Raw genomic sequence first — 17,361 nt, 5'->3', positions numbered from 1 at the left:
TTCACACTTGGCTGACTGGGCTGTTTCCCGCCATTGCTGTGAAACCCTCACCCTACCTGCCGCTCGCTTCTCTCATTTCCCTTTCCTGCTTCCTTAGCTCTGCTGCATAATCCATCTGCAGCGTCAATAAAAGCAGGAGAAATCTTTAACTGCAGGGCCGACGTACCCACGGTACACCGGCGGTACATCCAGTGTTTCAGTCTCACCGAAGTGTCCTGTCACACTGACAGGACAGCCCAGCGCTGAGCCCTCACACGGGACCTGAGCCGTGTCTCGGATCTGCACACGTACGTCCACCTTCCTCTCCGCTACTATTTCACTTTGGGGCTTTATCTTCAGCGCAAGACGCCAGAAGCCCTGTCGAGGCTGGTGTGTCTGGCGAACAACCAGCGGTCCCGAGCGGAGCCGACATCGCAAACGCCGAGCAAGGGCTCTTCCCGCCCGGCGGCCCCGCTGGCCGCCTCAGGGATGAGGCGCGGGCGGCAGCTCAAGACACTCAGCGCCCCGGCGCAGAGGAGGGGACGGGTCTCCCCGCTGGTGTGACCGGGGTGACCCCGGGGAGCCCCGCGCTGCGGCCCTTGTCGGGCTCGGCCCGGGCAGGCGGCAGCCCGGACCCTTTTCCCTGAAACACCTCCCGGGCCTTGGCAACCGCCGCCTGGCAACCGGGCTGCGGGGCCGGAGGATGAAGCAGGTAACGGTGCCGGGGCGGGGGGCGGCGGGGCTCCCCCGGTCCCTCCCCGCTGACGGGCTCCCCGCCGCAGGCGCTGGTGGACGACACCGAGGATGTGTCCCTCGACTTCGGGAGCGAGGAGGAGCTGGCGCTGCGCAAAGCCAGGATCAGGTGAGGGCCGGGGAGCGGGCGGGCCCAGCCCCGCCGCGGAGGCCTCAGCGTCGCGGTGCCGCCTGAGGGAACGGGGCCTGGGCAGCCTGCGCTGCTCCGAGGCGCTGAAATGCAAGGAATTCCATTTAAACACCGAATTCCCGTTTGTCACAGGGAAGGTTCTCAGCGGCGGGCAGGCGGCTCGGGCTGGAGCCGGTGAGGCCCGCGGCTCTGCCAGCCACACGGCTGCTGCGGGCCCGCTGCTCAGCATCCTCTGACATTGGAAACAAATCTGACATTGCCAAAGCCAACAGATCACCAAAAAGCCCACCACCATCAGCGTAAAACCACAACCTCCTCCCCACTAAAACCAAACAAAGAAAAACAACTCACCGCCACAAAAACAACCAAACAGTATTTTTGTTATGCCAGAGGTCTCATCCTCAGCAAAACAAGCTGTGCAGAGTGCTCTGGCAGTGCATGACACACCTGGCTGACGGAAACAGCAGGTTATTTGCAATAGAACCGTCATGTTTTCCCACCACAGGATGCGATGTTATGTGGAATATAGTGTATCTTATCCATATAGCTGTTACCTAAGAAAACACAACCCATTGATCCATCTCATCTGTCAGGTTACGCAATTTAACTTTACATTAGCGGAGGCATCTGCAGCTCTGTCCACACCAAGGTCCCAGGTAACAGAGCTGTTGTTCCTCCAGCGGCATGCACTTGTCAATAATGTATATAATCAGCTTTGATTTATATTGTTTTCTTCCCCTCCATCTTGTCCCAGTTTATTCTGATCCATCACAATATGAATATTTCTTGTGGGCATAAACAAACAAAAAGTTAAGCTTAGCACCATTGTTACCAGAGATGTGCAAACAAGCAATCACATTGCTTTACAATCCAATTACTCTGTTTTACTCGTGTCTGCTGAAGCGTTTTGCCCTTCCAATGCATTGGACTTTGCAACTACATGATGAGTCAGCCATGCAACAAGATTAACATGGCTTTGTTTCTGTGCTCCAGCACCAGCACATGTTTTAAATGAAGGGGTATATTTTGGCACAGCCTTGGAGAACATAGCCTAAAGGGTTAAACTGAACTCGGAAATACAGCTTAGGACTGCCTTGAGCACGTGAGCCACAGATTCAGTCTGTGAGGCCAGACTAGAGTTAGTGTGAAGTGAAATCATCCTGTAGTGTTTGTAGGGGTTCTACAGCACCAGTTACTTTAGAGATCTGTTCCTGCTGGTTCATGATACCTTACAATATAGACAGGCAAAGTACCAGTAAACCATACTATTAGTTGATCCACTTCAGGTAGATACTTATTTCATTAGAGACTGTTCTTCTTTCTTGCTCTCATTGTGACAATAATCTCATACTGAAAATCTTCTGCTCTAGAATACAGAAATGAAACTCCTCACATTGTTCACACAGAAGTTTGTTTTTATATTTCTGAAGAATCTTGTGCAAACAATACTGGAACACACCCATGAGCTGCAGAGCTTTGTTGTCTTGTTAGGGGGCATAACAACATGTTCCAATAATTTGTCTTTTAACTTTATCCCAATTTCATATATCTTAGACTTGGTTATGGCTATGACAAGTTGTGGTTTTGTGCTCCTGAAGACCAAAAGGTATGTAGATAGTGGTTTAATTAGTGGTTACTTTCATAAGAAGGTTAGGAAAAAGAAAACTCACACCATTTTGCAGTTCGTTGCAATATGAGAACATGTGCTCTGGAACAGTTAGGAGCATGTGATCGCTTCTTCTCCAAATCAGCCAAGTAACAGGAGATGCTCAAGCCAGAGCCTGTTTGTTCAGAAGTACCAGACAGGTGTGAAAAGCAGCAGGTAAAGCGCTGCCCTGGCTCTCCTGAGCTGGGAACCTTCTCCTGGGGGTCAGCGATATCCCTTAGGGCTGACCATGTTTGATTCCTTAATATAGGATGCAACTAAATTAATAACAGTTCATTCCTACGCTAACAGGCATCGTGCTTGCAAACTGAGCTGAGGTTATTGTAACAAGATCACAGTCATCATTCAGCCTCAGGGTTCCAGTTCTGTGCTATATGAATGTTTACATCCAGGACAACTAGAAGCCCAAGCAAGTGCATTGCTACACTTTTGGGAGCAAGCATATGCCAAGCAGAGCCAGTGCAGAGTTTTAGTCACTTCTACCCTTCATTGGATTTGAATGCAAAAAAAGTTATCATGTTTTTTTACAGTCTTTCCTTAGTACACGGAATCACGTTACTTTATACAATGATTTCTTAATGTCACCATATTTCTGGAAATCAGGTTTGAAAAAAACATTATGAAGTACAAATGAATTCAATATAAATGCATTTACTTAGGAAAAGCTGTAAAGTTTTTCATTTCAGAAATGCTGCAGATGGTTTAGCTTCAGGTTTTAAAAGACAATTTTATCTATCTGGAATTATCTCCTTATGAAAAATTCTGCTTGTATATGATAAAAGCTATAAATGTCATCTGATGGCTGTAAATTAACAAAACACTTTTGTTTCTGTTAAGTGAGGAAGTGAACAGTTTATTTACTGGATTCTGTTAGGTTTGGATTTTTAAGCATAAATAGGTGGACACTTTCTGAGATTGAGAGTTGTCCAAAGAACGAGGAGCAATTTTTGATATCTCCATATTCCTCCCCTAGGATAAGGACCTGCAGGTTGGTGTCTTTGGCTCAGCTAGCTGTCTCCTTGCGAGAGGACTGGTTCCATAGCCTCAATAAAGTGTCTAGTGCAGTAATAAACATGAGCTTCTTGCTCATGAACTGTTTTTTTTAGTAAATACCGTTCAAGGTTTCATACTGGAACAGATTCAGCATCCCAACAGTAATTCATCACCTGACTTGCAAAATGCAACACCACTTCTCCAAAGTTACTTTCGCGTCTCAAGCACCGATATCAAAGCTCAGGCCACTGTGATGCACTTGAGGCTCGTGATCTATGACTAGCATGTAGTGACACAAGACGCTACTGATGTCATGAACCCTCACGTCTTCTTGAGCGAGATCAAGCCTTGAAGTAGCAAGACACCCTCTGGTTTTGACAGCTCGCAATATTTCCTCTGCTCCACCCACCCACCCATTTGCTTATGACAGAAAAAGCTCCTTTCGCTACAAATGTCACGTGTTTAGTTTTAAGTCAGAAGTTTTTGGAAAGTTTGAGGTTTGCATGGGCATGATCAGGAGTAAATATAATCTACAGCTGTGCATCATTCTTGCTCTCCAGTTGTGTGTGTGTAGTACTACAGGTACAACATTGCTATTATAGGATAGATAATTACTAAAACAGTTAAATGGCTATACAATAAGAATATTACAACAAAGATAACTAATTTTAATCTAATTATAATTTATTTTATAATAATTGTGTATATATTGTCTGTCATTTTATTATACACAATAATAGAGTAGTAAATGTAATAGTTAAATAGTTAATTATGACCTAAGCCACCATATAATGTTAATTGTTTAAAGAGGTAGAGGAGCTGACTTGAAAATAAGAGCCTTATTCAATAAGCAAATTTTATTCACTCAGCTTCAAGGGAAAAAAATTACTTAAATGCAATAGCCTCTAGTTAATTGTCACCTTAAACTAATTCACACAGACACCTGCATGGAATAAGTTTTCATACTTGGCATACTACCCTGAAAATTCTACTGTGCTCATTATGGCATTCTCCAGCCCCCCATCTCACTGTACAGGCCAACATTTCATGCCATATAGTTACTTCTTCCACTGAAATTCCCCTTAATTTTGTTGCTGATAAAATTTTGCTTGATGAGAAAGCACAAATATCTAGTGAAATTAATGAACATTCATTCATAAGAACTGTTAGATTCCCAAATGTTGCTCCCTCTGTAAAAGGGAAGTGTTTGCTCTCAGACATTACATGTGCAGGTTCATTTTGTCTTATACCCAACAGTTGGGTTTTTTTTTAAGTTTCAGAGTTCCTGTTCTTGTTTTCAAAACAGTTCTGAAAGGCATCTGATCTGTCTCCATTCACGCCTTGCAATGCTGATTTATGCCTTGAGGCAATGAGGATTTTAAGTACACAACCACTCGATTCCTTCATGCAGCACAAAGAAACTGAGGAAAGACTCTAGATTTTGTCCTGTCTTTGAGAAATTTTGACATGAACAACACATTCCATCTTTTAGCTTTAGATTGAGGGCTGCTATTGAAAATACTATTGCTTTGATAACGAAGATACACATCAGCATCTTAAATAATAGCAGCTATAAACGAAAATGCCATTTGAGACTAGAAATAGTTGTATTATACTACATTGTTAGCAAATACGGTAACATTCCTCCTTATTCCATAACTTCCTAAATGCTCTGTATTTTTTTTTCCTAGGCACCCACTGGCCACCTTTTTCCACCTGTTTTTCCGAGTGAGTGCCATTATTACCTACTTGTTCTGTGACTGGTTCAGCAACAGCTTTGTTGCCTGTTTTGTCACTATTCTCCTCCTTCTATCCTTTGACTTTTGGTCAGTTAAGGTAAGATGACGCTGAATAGTAATGACCTTTAGAAAGTATTTTGTGTGCTATTATGTAAATCAAAAAATGAAATATGTATACTGACATATTGACAAAAACAGTGGGATCTGTTGATTTATAAAATGTCTAGCCCATTTGAAATAATACATTTACACATCTTAGTTACTGTTTATCACTGTGTTCTCTAGGGATGATGGGAGCTACTACTATGGTGAGAATATTGCTTTGCTATAGATAGATTTGTTTGTTTGCTTTCCCCCTTAAAAAAAAAAAAAAAAAAGAAAAGAAATAAAGTACCACTGGCTCTGAGTGGTGGATGCCAAGGGCTGCCCAAAGCTGCAGCGCTGTGTCAGGCCCCAGGGCTCCACACAGGGAACAAGGCTTTAGTTTTAGAAAAGTGAAGCCTTGATGCATCTCAAGTATGCCGAAAACTTCTAGTATTCATCCAGGTGCAGGAATATTTGCTTAATTTGTTTGCTTGATTTCATGTAGCTGACTTGCTTATAATTAGTCTTCCCTTTTTCCCCCTGTGTGTTTTTGTTTGCTGGTCTCCTCTCTTACTGAGGAAATTTGTTTATTGGGGGGGCTTCGCCGACTAACCGACTTAGAAAAGATACATCCTATAGTTTCTTACCTAAATCAATGTTATTGTGCTAATTACTGTATTGAAAGAGGAGAGCAGGCCTCTAAACTTCTGGTAACTCATCCATCCTTAATGACTGTTGTGCTCAGGCTGGCACAGCTTTTAGGACTAATTTTAGTATCTGATAGAAGAATATGATTTTCAGACATGCTTGTCTTTTTTTGTAATGTTAGTCTGGCAAGTGAATTATGCAAATGATTAATTCAAATAATTGTTTCTGTCACTAGAACGTGACAGGAAGACTCCTGGTTGGTTTGCGTTGGTGGAACCAGATTGATGAAGATGGAAAAAGCCACTGGGTGTTTGAAGCAAAAAGGGTAAATATGTTAATAAAAATAGGCACAGAACAAACAGAATCCATAGGAAAGCCTGTAGAGCTGATACTAAGTCAAATAGAGTAACAAATAGAGCACCTTTTTAACAGTTACTTTTATCCAGCTTTTACAGAAGATAATGCAAATGGTGAGTTGGAAACACTGTATTGTCACATCCTGAAAGCATTCAGAACAAAACTGGTCTCGCAACATGGTACAACACTCTGAATATTCATTCTGATGACAATCTGTATGAAACATTTCTGGTAGCTGCATTTTGTTTTCTAGTGAGAAAAAAATCTTGTCATAAGCACAACTTCCCATAGTTAAACCCAACGCAGAATCAGTTGGGTCCCCAGTTGGAAGGGACCCACAGGGATCATCAAGTCCAACTCTTTTAATCCTCTTCAGGAAAGATCTTTGTTGAAAGCAATGCTGTATAGTTCTAATTCAGTATTTTTAAAACAATATTTTAGTCATGGTTATGGAATATGGTGGGGAATAGAACCCAGATCCCAGAGTTTTCTATTCCTGCTCATGCTCCCCCCAAACAACCTGAGCAAAAAAGCTGTAGAATGGCAATTGGCATTGCTGCCAGAATCAAGAGGCAGGTTTTTGCTTTCACTTGCTGCCATCCCCATCCAGCCAGGAGCCTGGCAGGACACTCAAGTGCTGCCCACTGGGCCGTCCCTTGCAGGCAAATCCAGCTGTGCAGGCAGCTGTGCACTGAGCTGGGAACAAACGCTGAGTGTGTGGTGTGGGGTGCCCTCTAGCAGCCCTGCGGGCCTCTGCAATGAGAGAGCAGCCATGAAGCACGGAACATTATTCTCTGGACCTCTGCAACATCCCTGGTTTAGAGGGTACATGAAAAAAATTAAAATAATCTTATAATTATTGCATCTTACAGGGGCTTCTTAGGCAAGACTGAGTAACTTAACTGTATGTACAAGTTGGATACCATTGTCTGCCTCATGATGGATGGATGAGTCTGATTTTTACATAGAGAATTCAAGACATTTGAGACATAGAAAATGAGCTAAAATGTTTTTCAGTTTTCTGAGTGCAAGAGTCCACAGGGTTTTATTTTCCACTTGTGAAGCTTGCGTTTCAGAAGCTTCATACAAGATTTAAATTAAGCTAACATACTGCAGGTTTTAGGAAAATGTATGGAAATGGGCACTGTTATGAGAATTCCATCGTCTGAACTGGAAACAACTGTTAAGTCTTATGGGGGAGCTTTAAAATTTGCTTGTTACCACTTGCAACAGCTCACTGCAATTTCTACATTAGATACTATAGCTTTTCTGATACTGGACTGATCTTTTCTCCCATACTCTTGATTAATGAACAAGGCATGTGTCAGGAATCTATACAACGGACAGTGAAGTACTCACATGGAGGTTCTGTGGGTAACACTGGCTTCAGTTCCACACTTCTCTGAGGCCTTGGACAAGTTTGAATCTTGTGTCGAAGTTAACTTAGTATTTCTGAAGTGTAAAAGCAATTGTCAGTGTAACAGAACTTGGCCTTTAAAATATTACTAATCTGTAGCGTTAATGGGAGCTATCATTGACAAAAGGAATAATTTTCTCATTTAAATGTGAACAGAGACCAGACCATTTTGAAAAGAAAATGCTGCCAGGTACAGTAGGGCAGCAGGCAGAAAACTACTTCTCTTTTTATTCAGTTTTGTTCCATGCATCATAAATGAAATTTAGCTAAAGAAGACATTTTGTCTGTTCTTTCTCCCTTGTAGATTTGTTGCCTTTTGTGGATTTTGTCTTTGTCACTAGTATTTTCAATGATTTCCTTTCTAGGTGCCTGCAATAGCTGCCTCAACTGAAGCTGAAGCTCGAATCTTTTGGCTTGGTCTCATTATTTGCCCGGTTATCTGGACAGTGTTTTTCTTTAGCACCTTGTTCTCCCTAAAGCTGAAATGGCTGGTAAGTCTGGCGGGGCGGAAAGACCTACAGCTGACAGAATATACAGCTGACTGGTAGCAGGAAAATCCAGATCCTTAGTTTTGCAATAGGCTTTGAATCAAATCTTCCAGCAGTACAAAATTCCACTAATCACTTCAACAGATCAGAGGTGGTTTCTGCAGTCAAGCCCCACACTCTGGAATGGATTAGTAATTTTTAGTCTGACTTCTACTAGGTTATTGGATGTCAACTCCTTCATTTAACTTGAGAACCTTAAGTGATTGGCAAAATTACAGACTTTTCAACTGTAGCAACTTACTTTTCCTCAGCTTATTTCAGTCAAAGGAAATTACCAGAAGACAACAAATAAACCAGTGATGCTGGGTTTCAGGTTTTCACATCTCCTTGGGACTTGAATGTCAGTTGCTCTTAAAAGCAGGGATTGCAGATCACCGGTACAGTTTCCTTTTGGTATCATAGTGCTTAAAACCTTGATAAATTGAACTATATGTATTTTATAATTGCTGTATTTATAAGCCATGTACAAAAATAAAAAAGAGAAAAACATTTCAGATTTTTCCAGATACAAGAGGAAATTTACCTCATATATTGCATTATGCTAAGATATTTTTGTCTATGAAATCTTCATGTTTTCCCCTGTAAACATTAAGTGCTTGGACAATTGCCACAGATTTCATTTTGCCAAGTTCCTAGCCATGCTCAGTACAAACTTCTTAATTCAGTTTGAAAACATAAAAAGTGTCTTGGACATGCGCAGCTACATAACCAGTAACAGCCAAAATTATATTTTCTTATTAAATGAAGCAGGAAATTCAGCTATGGGTATGAATTGATGGCAAATCATTGCCTGCTTCCTAGTGCCCCAAATGGCACAGCTAAACAAGCAATAGTTAAAATGAAGCCAGCAGTTAGAATTAAACCCACAGTCTTTCTCCATGGCTTCACCTTATTTTTGAAAACCAGAGATTGTTCGCTAAACTAAGAGCTGGTTGGAGGAGGAACCCTCATTAGCACTGGGGGCACGTTGCTCAGGTGCTTGTAAAAGGCAGGTTACACAAATGAAAATATGTTTGCTTCCAGGAAACTGGTTCTGAGGTTAAGAAAAGCATTTTTTAAAGTTATTTCATTTGTAAGTCGCAGGGGTTCTGCCTGCTGCTAAGCCTGTAGTACCACAAAAGGATCTAATGATTTTCACTGTTAATGCTGGATGTTGATTCATATCTGTCGATGCTCTTTGTAAAGCTGTAAGCCACAGGACCTTGTTTGCACATAATAAGGCATTTGTTGGCTAAAGAAGCCTGTGGGATTGCTGTGTACGTGGATGTGAAGTTTCAGATACAGATCAGGCTTTTCAAAAAAGTGAAATTATTATGGAATCAGTTGATTACGCCCTTTTTTGAATAAGTGCTTTCAGGAAAGCAATTGAGTCTTTCAACAGACAGAACCACAAAAAAAATTGTATCAGTGTCTTGCTAAAAAGAGGCCTTTTGTGGAAAGGAACTGTTGTGTTTGACATAATTGGATCTCTTTGAAAGTCATTAATGCAAGGAAGAAATATCCCCCTTATATCATGTAGGTATATCTAAATAGTACGTATACATATATATCCACACTTGCTTATAGATATTCTCCACATGCAGTGTCTATATAGCAGTGCAGTTGTCCCAGCTGAACTCTAAATACTCGTTTATATTTGACCACAGGCTCTTGTGATAGCTGGGATCTCCCTCCAGACTGCTAATTTATATGGCTACATCCACTGCAAATTAGGGGGCCAGAAAAGCAGCAGCAGAGGACCTTCGAGGTTTTTTGTCACAGCAGATGCTCCCAAGAGTAAGTACTGAGCTGATCCAGCCATGACAGCTCCCAGTTAAACCTTCGGAGACCTGCGGTGCTGGGAGCCTCTGCCTGGGCAGGGCTGGCAGGGCCACCCCAGCCACCTCCACCCCGGGCTGCCCCCCGGCTCTGCCCCACTTTGGGGAGACTCCCCCGACCCCAGCCCTGTGTTCCCTCTGCAGGGCAGCCGAGGAGCACGGCCCAGGACCGCACTGAAGAACGGGCGAAGACAGGCACTAGATAAATCTAAAAGGAGCAGTAAAAATACTCATTTATGAAAATTGTTCTTCACATGAATGTATTTAAGTAAAACTCTTGAAGAATCCTGCCTGCATGAAACCGTAAGGAATTTTTGTCATTTGCATTTGAGTCTTTAGTTTCTGAAAGGTTTGGAGCCCTTAAGTTTCACCAAAAAGCAGTTTGTATAGGCACCAAAGCAATATTTATGGTTTATACAGAGCACACTTCTTTAAGAAAAAATAAATCAATCTGTCAACTAACCTGAAACTGTTGGATTATCTTAACCGGGAATTAGAATGTAATCAAAACATGATGCTCATTGTTTAATTTGAGAACTACACTAAACAGAAATCAAACTGCCTTTCCCTCTTGTACACAATACTGATTTCTTAAAGCTTCGATTCCTCAATAAAAAGAATCACAATCACAAAGGGCCTCTTAGTTATTAAAGATACCAAAGGTTTACTTTTTAGGGTTGAGTAGAAGAACGAACTAAAGTCATGTAGCATATTCACACAGTACTTATGTGAAGCAAACGGTTATGTATAAACAGTTAAAATATCTTATTCTCATACCTGTAATAAATATTGCACTTGCGCTATAATTAACTTCCCTAAACTCTAGGAGGTTTTTATTTCAAAACTGTACAAAAAGGAGACAATACTACACTGAATTTCACTCTAAATATAGGTTTTTTCTACTGAAAGACACTTACATGATGTTTTTCAGCAGGAGAGAGAGTGGGTGTTCCAGTTCTCCCCAGCGCAGAAGGCCCGACAAAGCCTATGATGTGTGTGTAGCTGATGCATTAGACACAACACCCCAGTGTCAGCAATGTACACTTTATATGCAACTTTCTACATAAAATCTTGTATATGCATGTTTTCAAATGCCAACTTCATATTCAGGTTGTTAACACTGTGACATCAGATGCAGGTTGAGCCTACGGAACACAGAAGGCTCAGTTCTATTGTTTGCCAGGAAGCTTTGAGACCACCTGTGAACTACAAGAATCTTCAACAACAGAAAAAAAATAAGGCAAGAACATTTATATTAAGAATTTATTTGCAATATATAAAAAGAATACATTCCTTCCATTAAATCAAGGCATAAGTTACTTTTCTGTAATTAAAGAACTACATTTTTATTCTTTTCATAGATTAGATAATCTTTTCTTCTTGAAACTGGTGTTGATCACAGTACTCCTGAATTCCTGCAAAGACAGGGAGAAAGTAATATAAATAATATTTCCATTGCACAAGTAGTTATTGCTGCATCACTCTGTCCCCTGTTGGTACAAATATCAAAAGCTGGGCCTTCATGGTGAAAATGTCTTTAGGAATTTCCCAGCTGTTTGGATGTTTAAACTGCACCTCACTGGCTCTTCAGGTAGTTTTTACGTGGGTTTTTGTGAAATTACAACAGCACCTTAGAACTTCTGTGTGAGAGCAAGTCCACACAGGTCTTTTCTGAACATTAATGACTGAAGCCAAACATTGAAACCCGCTATTAAATACAGTTTCATTATCACATTGAAACCCGCTATTAAATACAGTTTCATTATCGCTTTAAAAGCCTGTCGTAACTGATGCCCAGAAGATGTGAATGTGGTATTTGCATGTTACGTTCATGATTGTTACGCACACCTACTGTTTGTATGATTTGTGGCAGAACGTCATTGTCTCTAGCACCTTTATATACTGCAGATGTACTCAGGACTGGGGGACCCATCTGCACCGTGATTTTCAGACTTACTTTGAATGATGCTCCTGTAAGACAATGTAGCTGGAGACTCAGGTGCTTCAGAGAAGAAAGACTGGCCTTTGTCACAGCTTCTCCCTTGACAGACAGGGAAAAACAAGCAAGTGAAGCAAAGGGAAAAGATGATTTTTTAAATTTTACTCTTTATCCTGCTACCACTTACACCTTCCAAAAAGCCATTTGCATCTATTCCTTTAAGAACTCCTTATGTCAGTAACACAGCCACAATGACAGCTTGCAGTTTTACAGAAAAATACTATTAGCAGAAACCTTCAGTCATTATTTTGGAAGTAGTGATCTGCTCCTCAATGTCATTAAATCAAGTGTTAATTGCTAATGGGCAAGGAACCAAACCATCTCAGTATCCACCACAGGATTTGGTGGCAGCAGCAGGGAAGTTAAGGCACTAATGTTAATGCTCAATGTCTCCTAGGTGTTATTCTTCATAGTGGTTGTGCTTTTGTTCAGTCTGCACTCCAGGTGAATACACTACAGAGAAAACATGTTGTTCTGCAAACGTGATTAAACAGCTGAGAAGATGTATAAACTAATCTTAATCAAGACGAAGTTCCAGGCTAGGGAAATGATCCTGGCACTTTCCTCTTTCCACACCCATGCTACATCAGAGCGCCAGCAACTTCTGATTCAAAAAAATGCTCTATCTAAAAGTGGATACTTACCTAAGAGACAAAATGCTTAATATTGTAATTTATCAGTGTTCAAGTCAGGGTTTTCCAGCAGTAACATCAGTACAGGAAGAAAAAAACTTGTTTTAAACATAATGCAATAGCAACTTTACCTATTTGAGGATCTAGAGGCACTTTACCCAGGAGGGAAACATTTAAGTTCTGGCACATCTTCTCTGCACCTCCAGTAGTTGGGGGAAAGATCTGAGATTCACTCTGGGAAAACATGAAAATTAGACTTAAAATATCGCAATTCAGAGAACAGGGCATTTTTTGAGCAATATTTTATATACAATGTCAAAACAAAAACTGCTGTAAGATACAGCCAGCCTCACCTTACACTTGGGACATATAAAGCCACTCATATTTTCCACAACACCTATGATTGGCAGTTTCACTTTGTGGCAGAAGTTGATCTCCTTCCGAACATCCTGAAGTGACACTTCCTACAAATATTAGGAAAAACTGCTATTTTCACTGTTACGTTTTGATGCTGAACCATGAACTTACGTCCTTAGAGCTGGTTTAAAGAAAGCACATGACGACTTGTTGCTGCTCCCTTTGTATTTTCAAGAACATAAACCTGCATTACGTGCTCTAGCAGCAATTCTGAGTAGCAACACAACAGGTACAACACTTCTACCTGTGAATGGGGGGGTTCTGTTTTGAAATCTGACTTGACTCTAGTAAAGATTCAGCCATATTTATGTTTTATCCTCTATATTAATCTTTATCTTTAGTTCTTTAAGTGTAACTTTTTCACATTTCTAGTTTACAGAAAGACCTTTGGCGTTCTCAATAGAGCAGGCAAGGACAAGAACCACCGGGTTTACGCTCATTATCTCTTTTCAAAATAGATTTCAAATAGCTTATAATCCCCTCAGACTTTTAGCATATATGGCTGACCTCATTCAGTTCTGTTCCATTCTCACCTCACCACCTCACTTCCGTTAGATTTTATTCTTTCAGCTGTCATGGAAATACCATGTCCAAACAGGCTTCAAAACCTACATTTGAATTTGATGTATTTTGAGTGTCAGCTCTCCAGGGGCTGATTTTTCTTTTAAAAATGCTCATCACGAAGTTACCTACTGGAGGCAAGAGGCTGCTTCACGTGGTGTCCAGCAGTGCCCCTCTTGTCAACTTAGAAACAACACTTCGCACTGACTCCTGAACATTAAGCTGTTGGTCAATAAATGGCAAATTCACAATGATGCGAACCCCAGTTTTGCAGAAGGAAGGGAAACATATGGCATTTCGCTTCACACAGATCACAAGAGCTTTGCTGTGAACTGCTCTGTGGTGTTGTGCCACACTCAGATCCCAACTGCACCGAGACACCCGTCTAACTCACAAACCAGCCACTGAGGCACAACACAAGACAGTCAACTCCCTCCGACCCTGCACCGTCACTGCTCTGAAGTTAAACACTCTAAACCAAGGATCGGCTTTAAGTGCCACGAGGTTTCTGTCACTGGAAAGAAAGTTCTCAAACCTGAGGGGTAGTGACGATAACGGCACCGTCTATGTGCGCGGCACCGAGATACTGCACGATCGATAAGTGCTCGTCTGATGTTCCCGGAGGTGTATCTACAATCAGGTAGTCAACTTCACCCCAGTCCACGTCACGAAGAAATTGTTTGATCAACCCTAAAAGAAAATAATGTTCATGAGAGAAAAAAATATCTCCCTATAGTTTAGATTTTAAGGTCTACTTCTAATTTTATAGTCTAGGTGTATAGATTCTGATTTGTCAGCTTAAGTACAGAAACAATTGTTTTGCCAAGGCTTTAAAATAAAACAAAAATAACCAACCCAATGCAGCATTTGACCTTCTAATTTCATCAAATGAATATGTTCAACTACAGAAAACAAGTAACCGTTCACCCATTTTTTCCTAGATCTTACTATACTATATTTACATTATTAATTAAACAAGCTCTGATACGAAATCTTTCGAGGACATAAATTGTTGTTGTAAACAGTTGATACGTACCATTTTTTTTTGGTCCTCTCCAGATGACAGCATCATCAGGACTGCTCAGCAAGAACCCCACGGACATGACACCCAAGTTTTCTTCCACATACTAAAAGAGAAGTAGAACTCAGTAGAGTTTACAGAACAGTAAAGAAAGAGTAAAGGGACCCATTCCAAATCCAGATTTTATAGAAAAAGCAGCAGGCGGTAGGGAGACATTAAGAAAATAAAGGCAGAGAACCTTATGCTTCTTTTTATCGAAGGGCATTAAAAAGTACCATTTTTGTGTGACGCTCACCAACTACATCTACAGACTGAAAAGAAAAAATCTAGTTGTAGTAAGATTTCCAGTAGTTTATGGAATCACTGGAGATGCTATAATGGTAAACCAGCTTCCGCTCTGAGCATCAAGCTGTGTTCCTAACAGCGCCCACACTGGGGGTGATCTCCAGCCAGCCAACACCCCTGCAAAACTCTCGCTGCGTTTTCTAAAGATTTATGAGGTTTTTCTTGGGTGTAAGATTCTTTTTGTCTGCCATGGGACAGGTGACACGCTGCACAGCCGCATGAGAACCAAACATAATGAAATCAAGTCACGTATTCATTGCCCACACTACAGGAGAAAAGCCAGTAAAGATGAATGAAACTATTTCAGAAACATAGTATTATTAACAAAAGCAATTTAGCACTCTGATCTATGTAGCTTATCTCCGGATTCTACACAGATATTCTATAAAATCTGGATATTTACATCATTGGTAAAAGAATTAACACAAGTATCCCCAGCTCCTCCCTCCTGTGTTTTTCAGCTGAGAGGACAGTGCCCAACCCAACCCAACCCCAGGAACTTTCTGAAACAGGGACCCCGCTCACCACTGGAGACCAGCCGGACCCACTCTGATGAACCTGAAAATGGAAGTGATACAGAAAGTTACATACAGAAATAAATACAGACATTACATGAAGTGCGAATATAAGGAAAAACTGGGTAAACAGATATCCTGCCTATAGGTGGAATACAGATTTACTGGAGCAGCCAAGTTAAAAACCGCAGAAGGGCCAGATCTCTATTAATAAAGTGAATAAATACTGTGGCACCATTTTGCAAGAAACTGACCCACATATTTATATCAAATATTCTAGGGCTGATAGCAATTATGCTGACACTACTCAAGTTTGAAATAGTCATGAATATGTGGCAGATACACAGCAGGCGCTGCTTTGCAGAGCTGCTCATCCTGAAAGCCGACAACTCTATTACAATCTAAATCATGCTGAACTTCTCTATCTCACCTTTGTCTCCCTACCCGCTGCCACACACATTTCCCAATCAGCTGAGCTTTTAGAAGCTTTAAGTCTACACAACCCTGAAGTGTTAATGCAAGAAATCCTTTAAACACATTTGAGTTTTCACTTACCTGCTCTCCCTCCAGACCCATCATTTTAGGGATCGACGGCCCACAGATGTCGATGTCCAACAGAGCAACCTGCGAAACAAACCAACCACCCCCGTCTGGAAAGGCGCCTGCGAGGGCTGTTTGCGAAGGCTGAGCCGCGCCACTGAAACACGGTCGTGCGCTTCCCGCAGGTGCGAACCCTGAGCGCGGAGCGGACGCGACCAGCGCAGGCACCGCCGCAGCCGCGCGGCCCCGGGCCCCTCCGCCTCCCGGCCCGCCCGTACCTGCTTGGCCTCGTCCGCCGCCAGCCCGCTGGCCAGCAGCGCGCTGAACGTGCTCTTGCCCACGCCGCCCTTCCCGGACAGCACCAGCACCGTGTGCCGCACCCCGCGCAGCCGCTCCCGCAGCGCCGCCGCCTCCGCTGCGGGACACACCGGGACACACACCGTCAGACACCCGGGACGGACACACAGGGACGGACCGACACCCCGGGTCGGACACCCCGGGACAGACACCGGTCAGACACCCCGGGACGGACACACACACAGGGACGGACACAGCGGGACGGACGGACACAGCGGGACAGACAGACCGGGCCGGAGCCCCGCCCCCGCGCTTCAGCGCCCGCCCCCTCGGGCCCTCCCTCACCCGGGTCCGCGGCGGCGGCGCCGGCAGCGCAGAGTCTCTGGTTGGGGCATCCCTGGCAGGCGGCGGCCCTGCCCGCTTGGGCGCTGCTGGTCCCCGGGCACTCTGCAACGGACAACGACAGCTGGAGCGCCGGGCCCGGCCCGGCCCGCCCCGCCCGCCCGGCAGCGCCGCTCACCCTCGGGCCGCGGCCCGCCCGCCGCCTCCGCCATGGCGCGCGCCGCTGCGTCACCTCCGCCAGAGAGGCGGGGCCGGGAGAGGGCGCCGCGTGCCCGTGCGCGTGCGCCGGGCGGAGCCGCTGCCGCCAGGGGGCGCCCAGCGCGGGGACCGGGAGCGGGAGCGGGGTCGGTCGGGGCCGCGGGGCCGCGCGGGGCGGGCGGTGGGCGGGGGGCCGGGGCGGGCAGGGGGCAGGGGGCAGGGGCGGGCAGTGGGCAGGGTGCAGGGGCGGGCAGTGGGCAGGGGGCCGGGGCGGGCAGGGGGCAGTGGGCAGGGGGCAGGGGCGGGCAGTGGGCAGGGGGCAGGGGCGGGCAGTGGGCAGGGGGCAGGGGCGGGCAGTGGGCA

The 17,361-nt window shown here is 43.7% G+C and overlaps 2 protein-coding genes across 2 annotated transcripts; one reads left to right on the top strand and one right to left on the bottom strand.

The window, feature by feature from the left end:
• Positions 1 to 530: 530 nt before the first annotated feature.
• TVP23A (trans-golgi network vesicle protein 23 homolog A) lies at positions 531 to 10,101 on the top strand (the record flags this gene model as incomplete). Its single annotated transcript, XM_082064144.1, has 6 exons — positions 531 to 691; positions 762 to 841; positions 5,213 to 5,357; positions 6,228 to 6,317; positions 8,132 to 8,257; positions 9,961 to 10,101. Exons 1-6 carry the CDS (start codon positions 683 to 685, stop codon positions 10,099 to 10,101), a joined length of 591 nt encoding a protein of 196 aa, XP_081920270.1. The 5' UTR covers positions 531 to 682.
• A 1,275-nt stretch (positions 10,102 to 11,376) lies between these two features.
• NUBP1 (NUBP iron-sulfur cluster assembly factor 1, cytosolic) lies at positions 11,377 to 17,084 on the bottom strand. Its single transcript, XM_082064829.1, has 11 exons — positions 16,979 to 17,084; positions 16,804 to 16,905; positions 16,440 to 16,576; positions 16,177 to 16,245; positions 15,632 to 15,664; positions 14,777 to 14,867; positions 14,276 to 14,430; positions 13,116 to 13,226; positions 12,894 to 12,996; positions 12,089 to 12,172; positions 11,377 to 11,546 (listed from the first exon to the last, which is right to left on the bottom strand). The coding sequence occupies exons 1-11, from the start codon at positions 17,010 to 17,012 to the stop codon at positions 11,494 to 11,496; spliced, it is 972 nt and encodes a 323-aa protein (XP_081920955.1). The 5' UTR covers positions 17,013 to 17,084; the 3' UTR covers positions 11,377 to 11,493.
• Positions 17,085 to 17,361: the final 277 nt, after the last annotated feature.

Source organism: Streptopelia decaocto, assembly GCF_964273445.1.
Source record: "Streptopelia decaocto genome assembly, chromosome: 13".
Classification (NCBI taxonomy): Eukaryota; Metazoa; Chordata; class Aves; order Columbiformes; family Columbidae; genus Streptopelia; species Streptopelia decaocto.
This window is presented reverse-complemented; position numbering and strand designations above follow the sequence as displayed.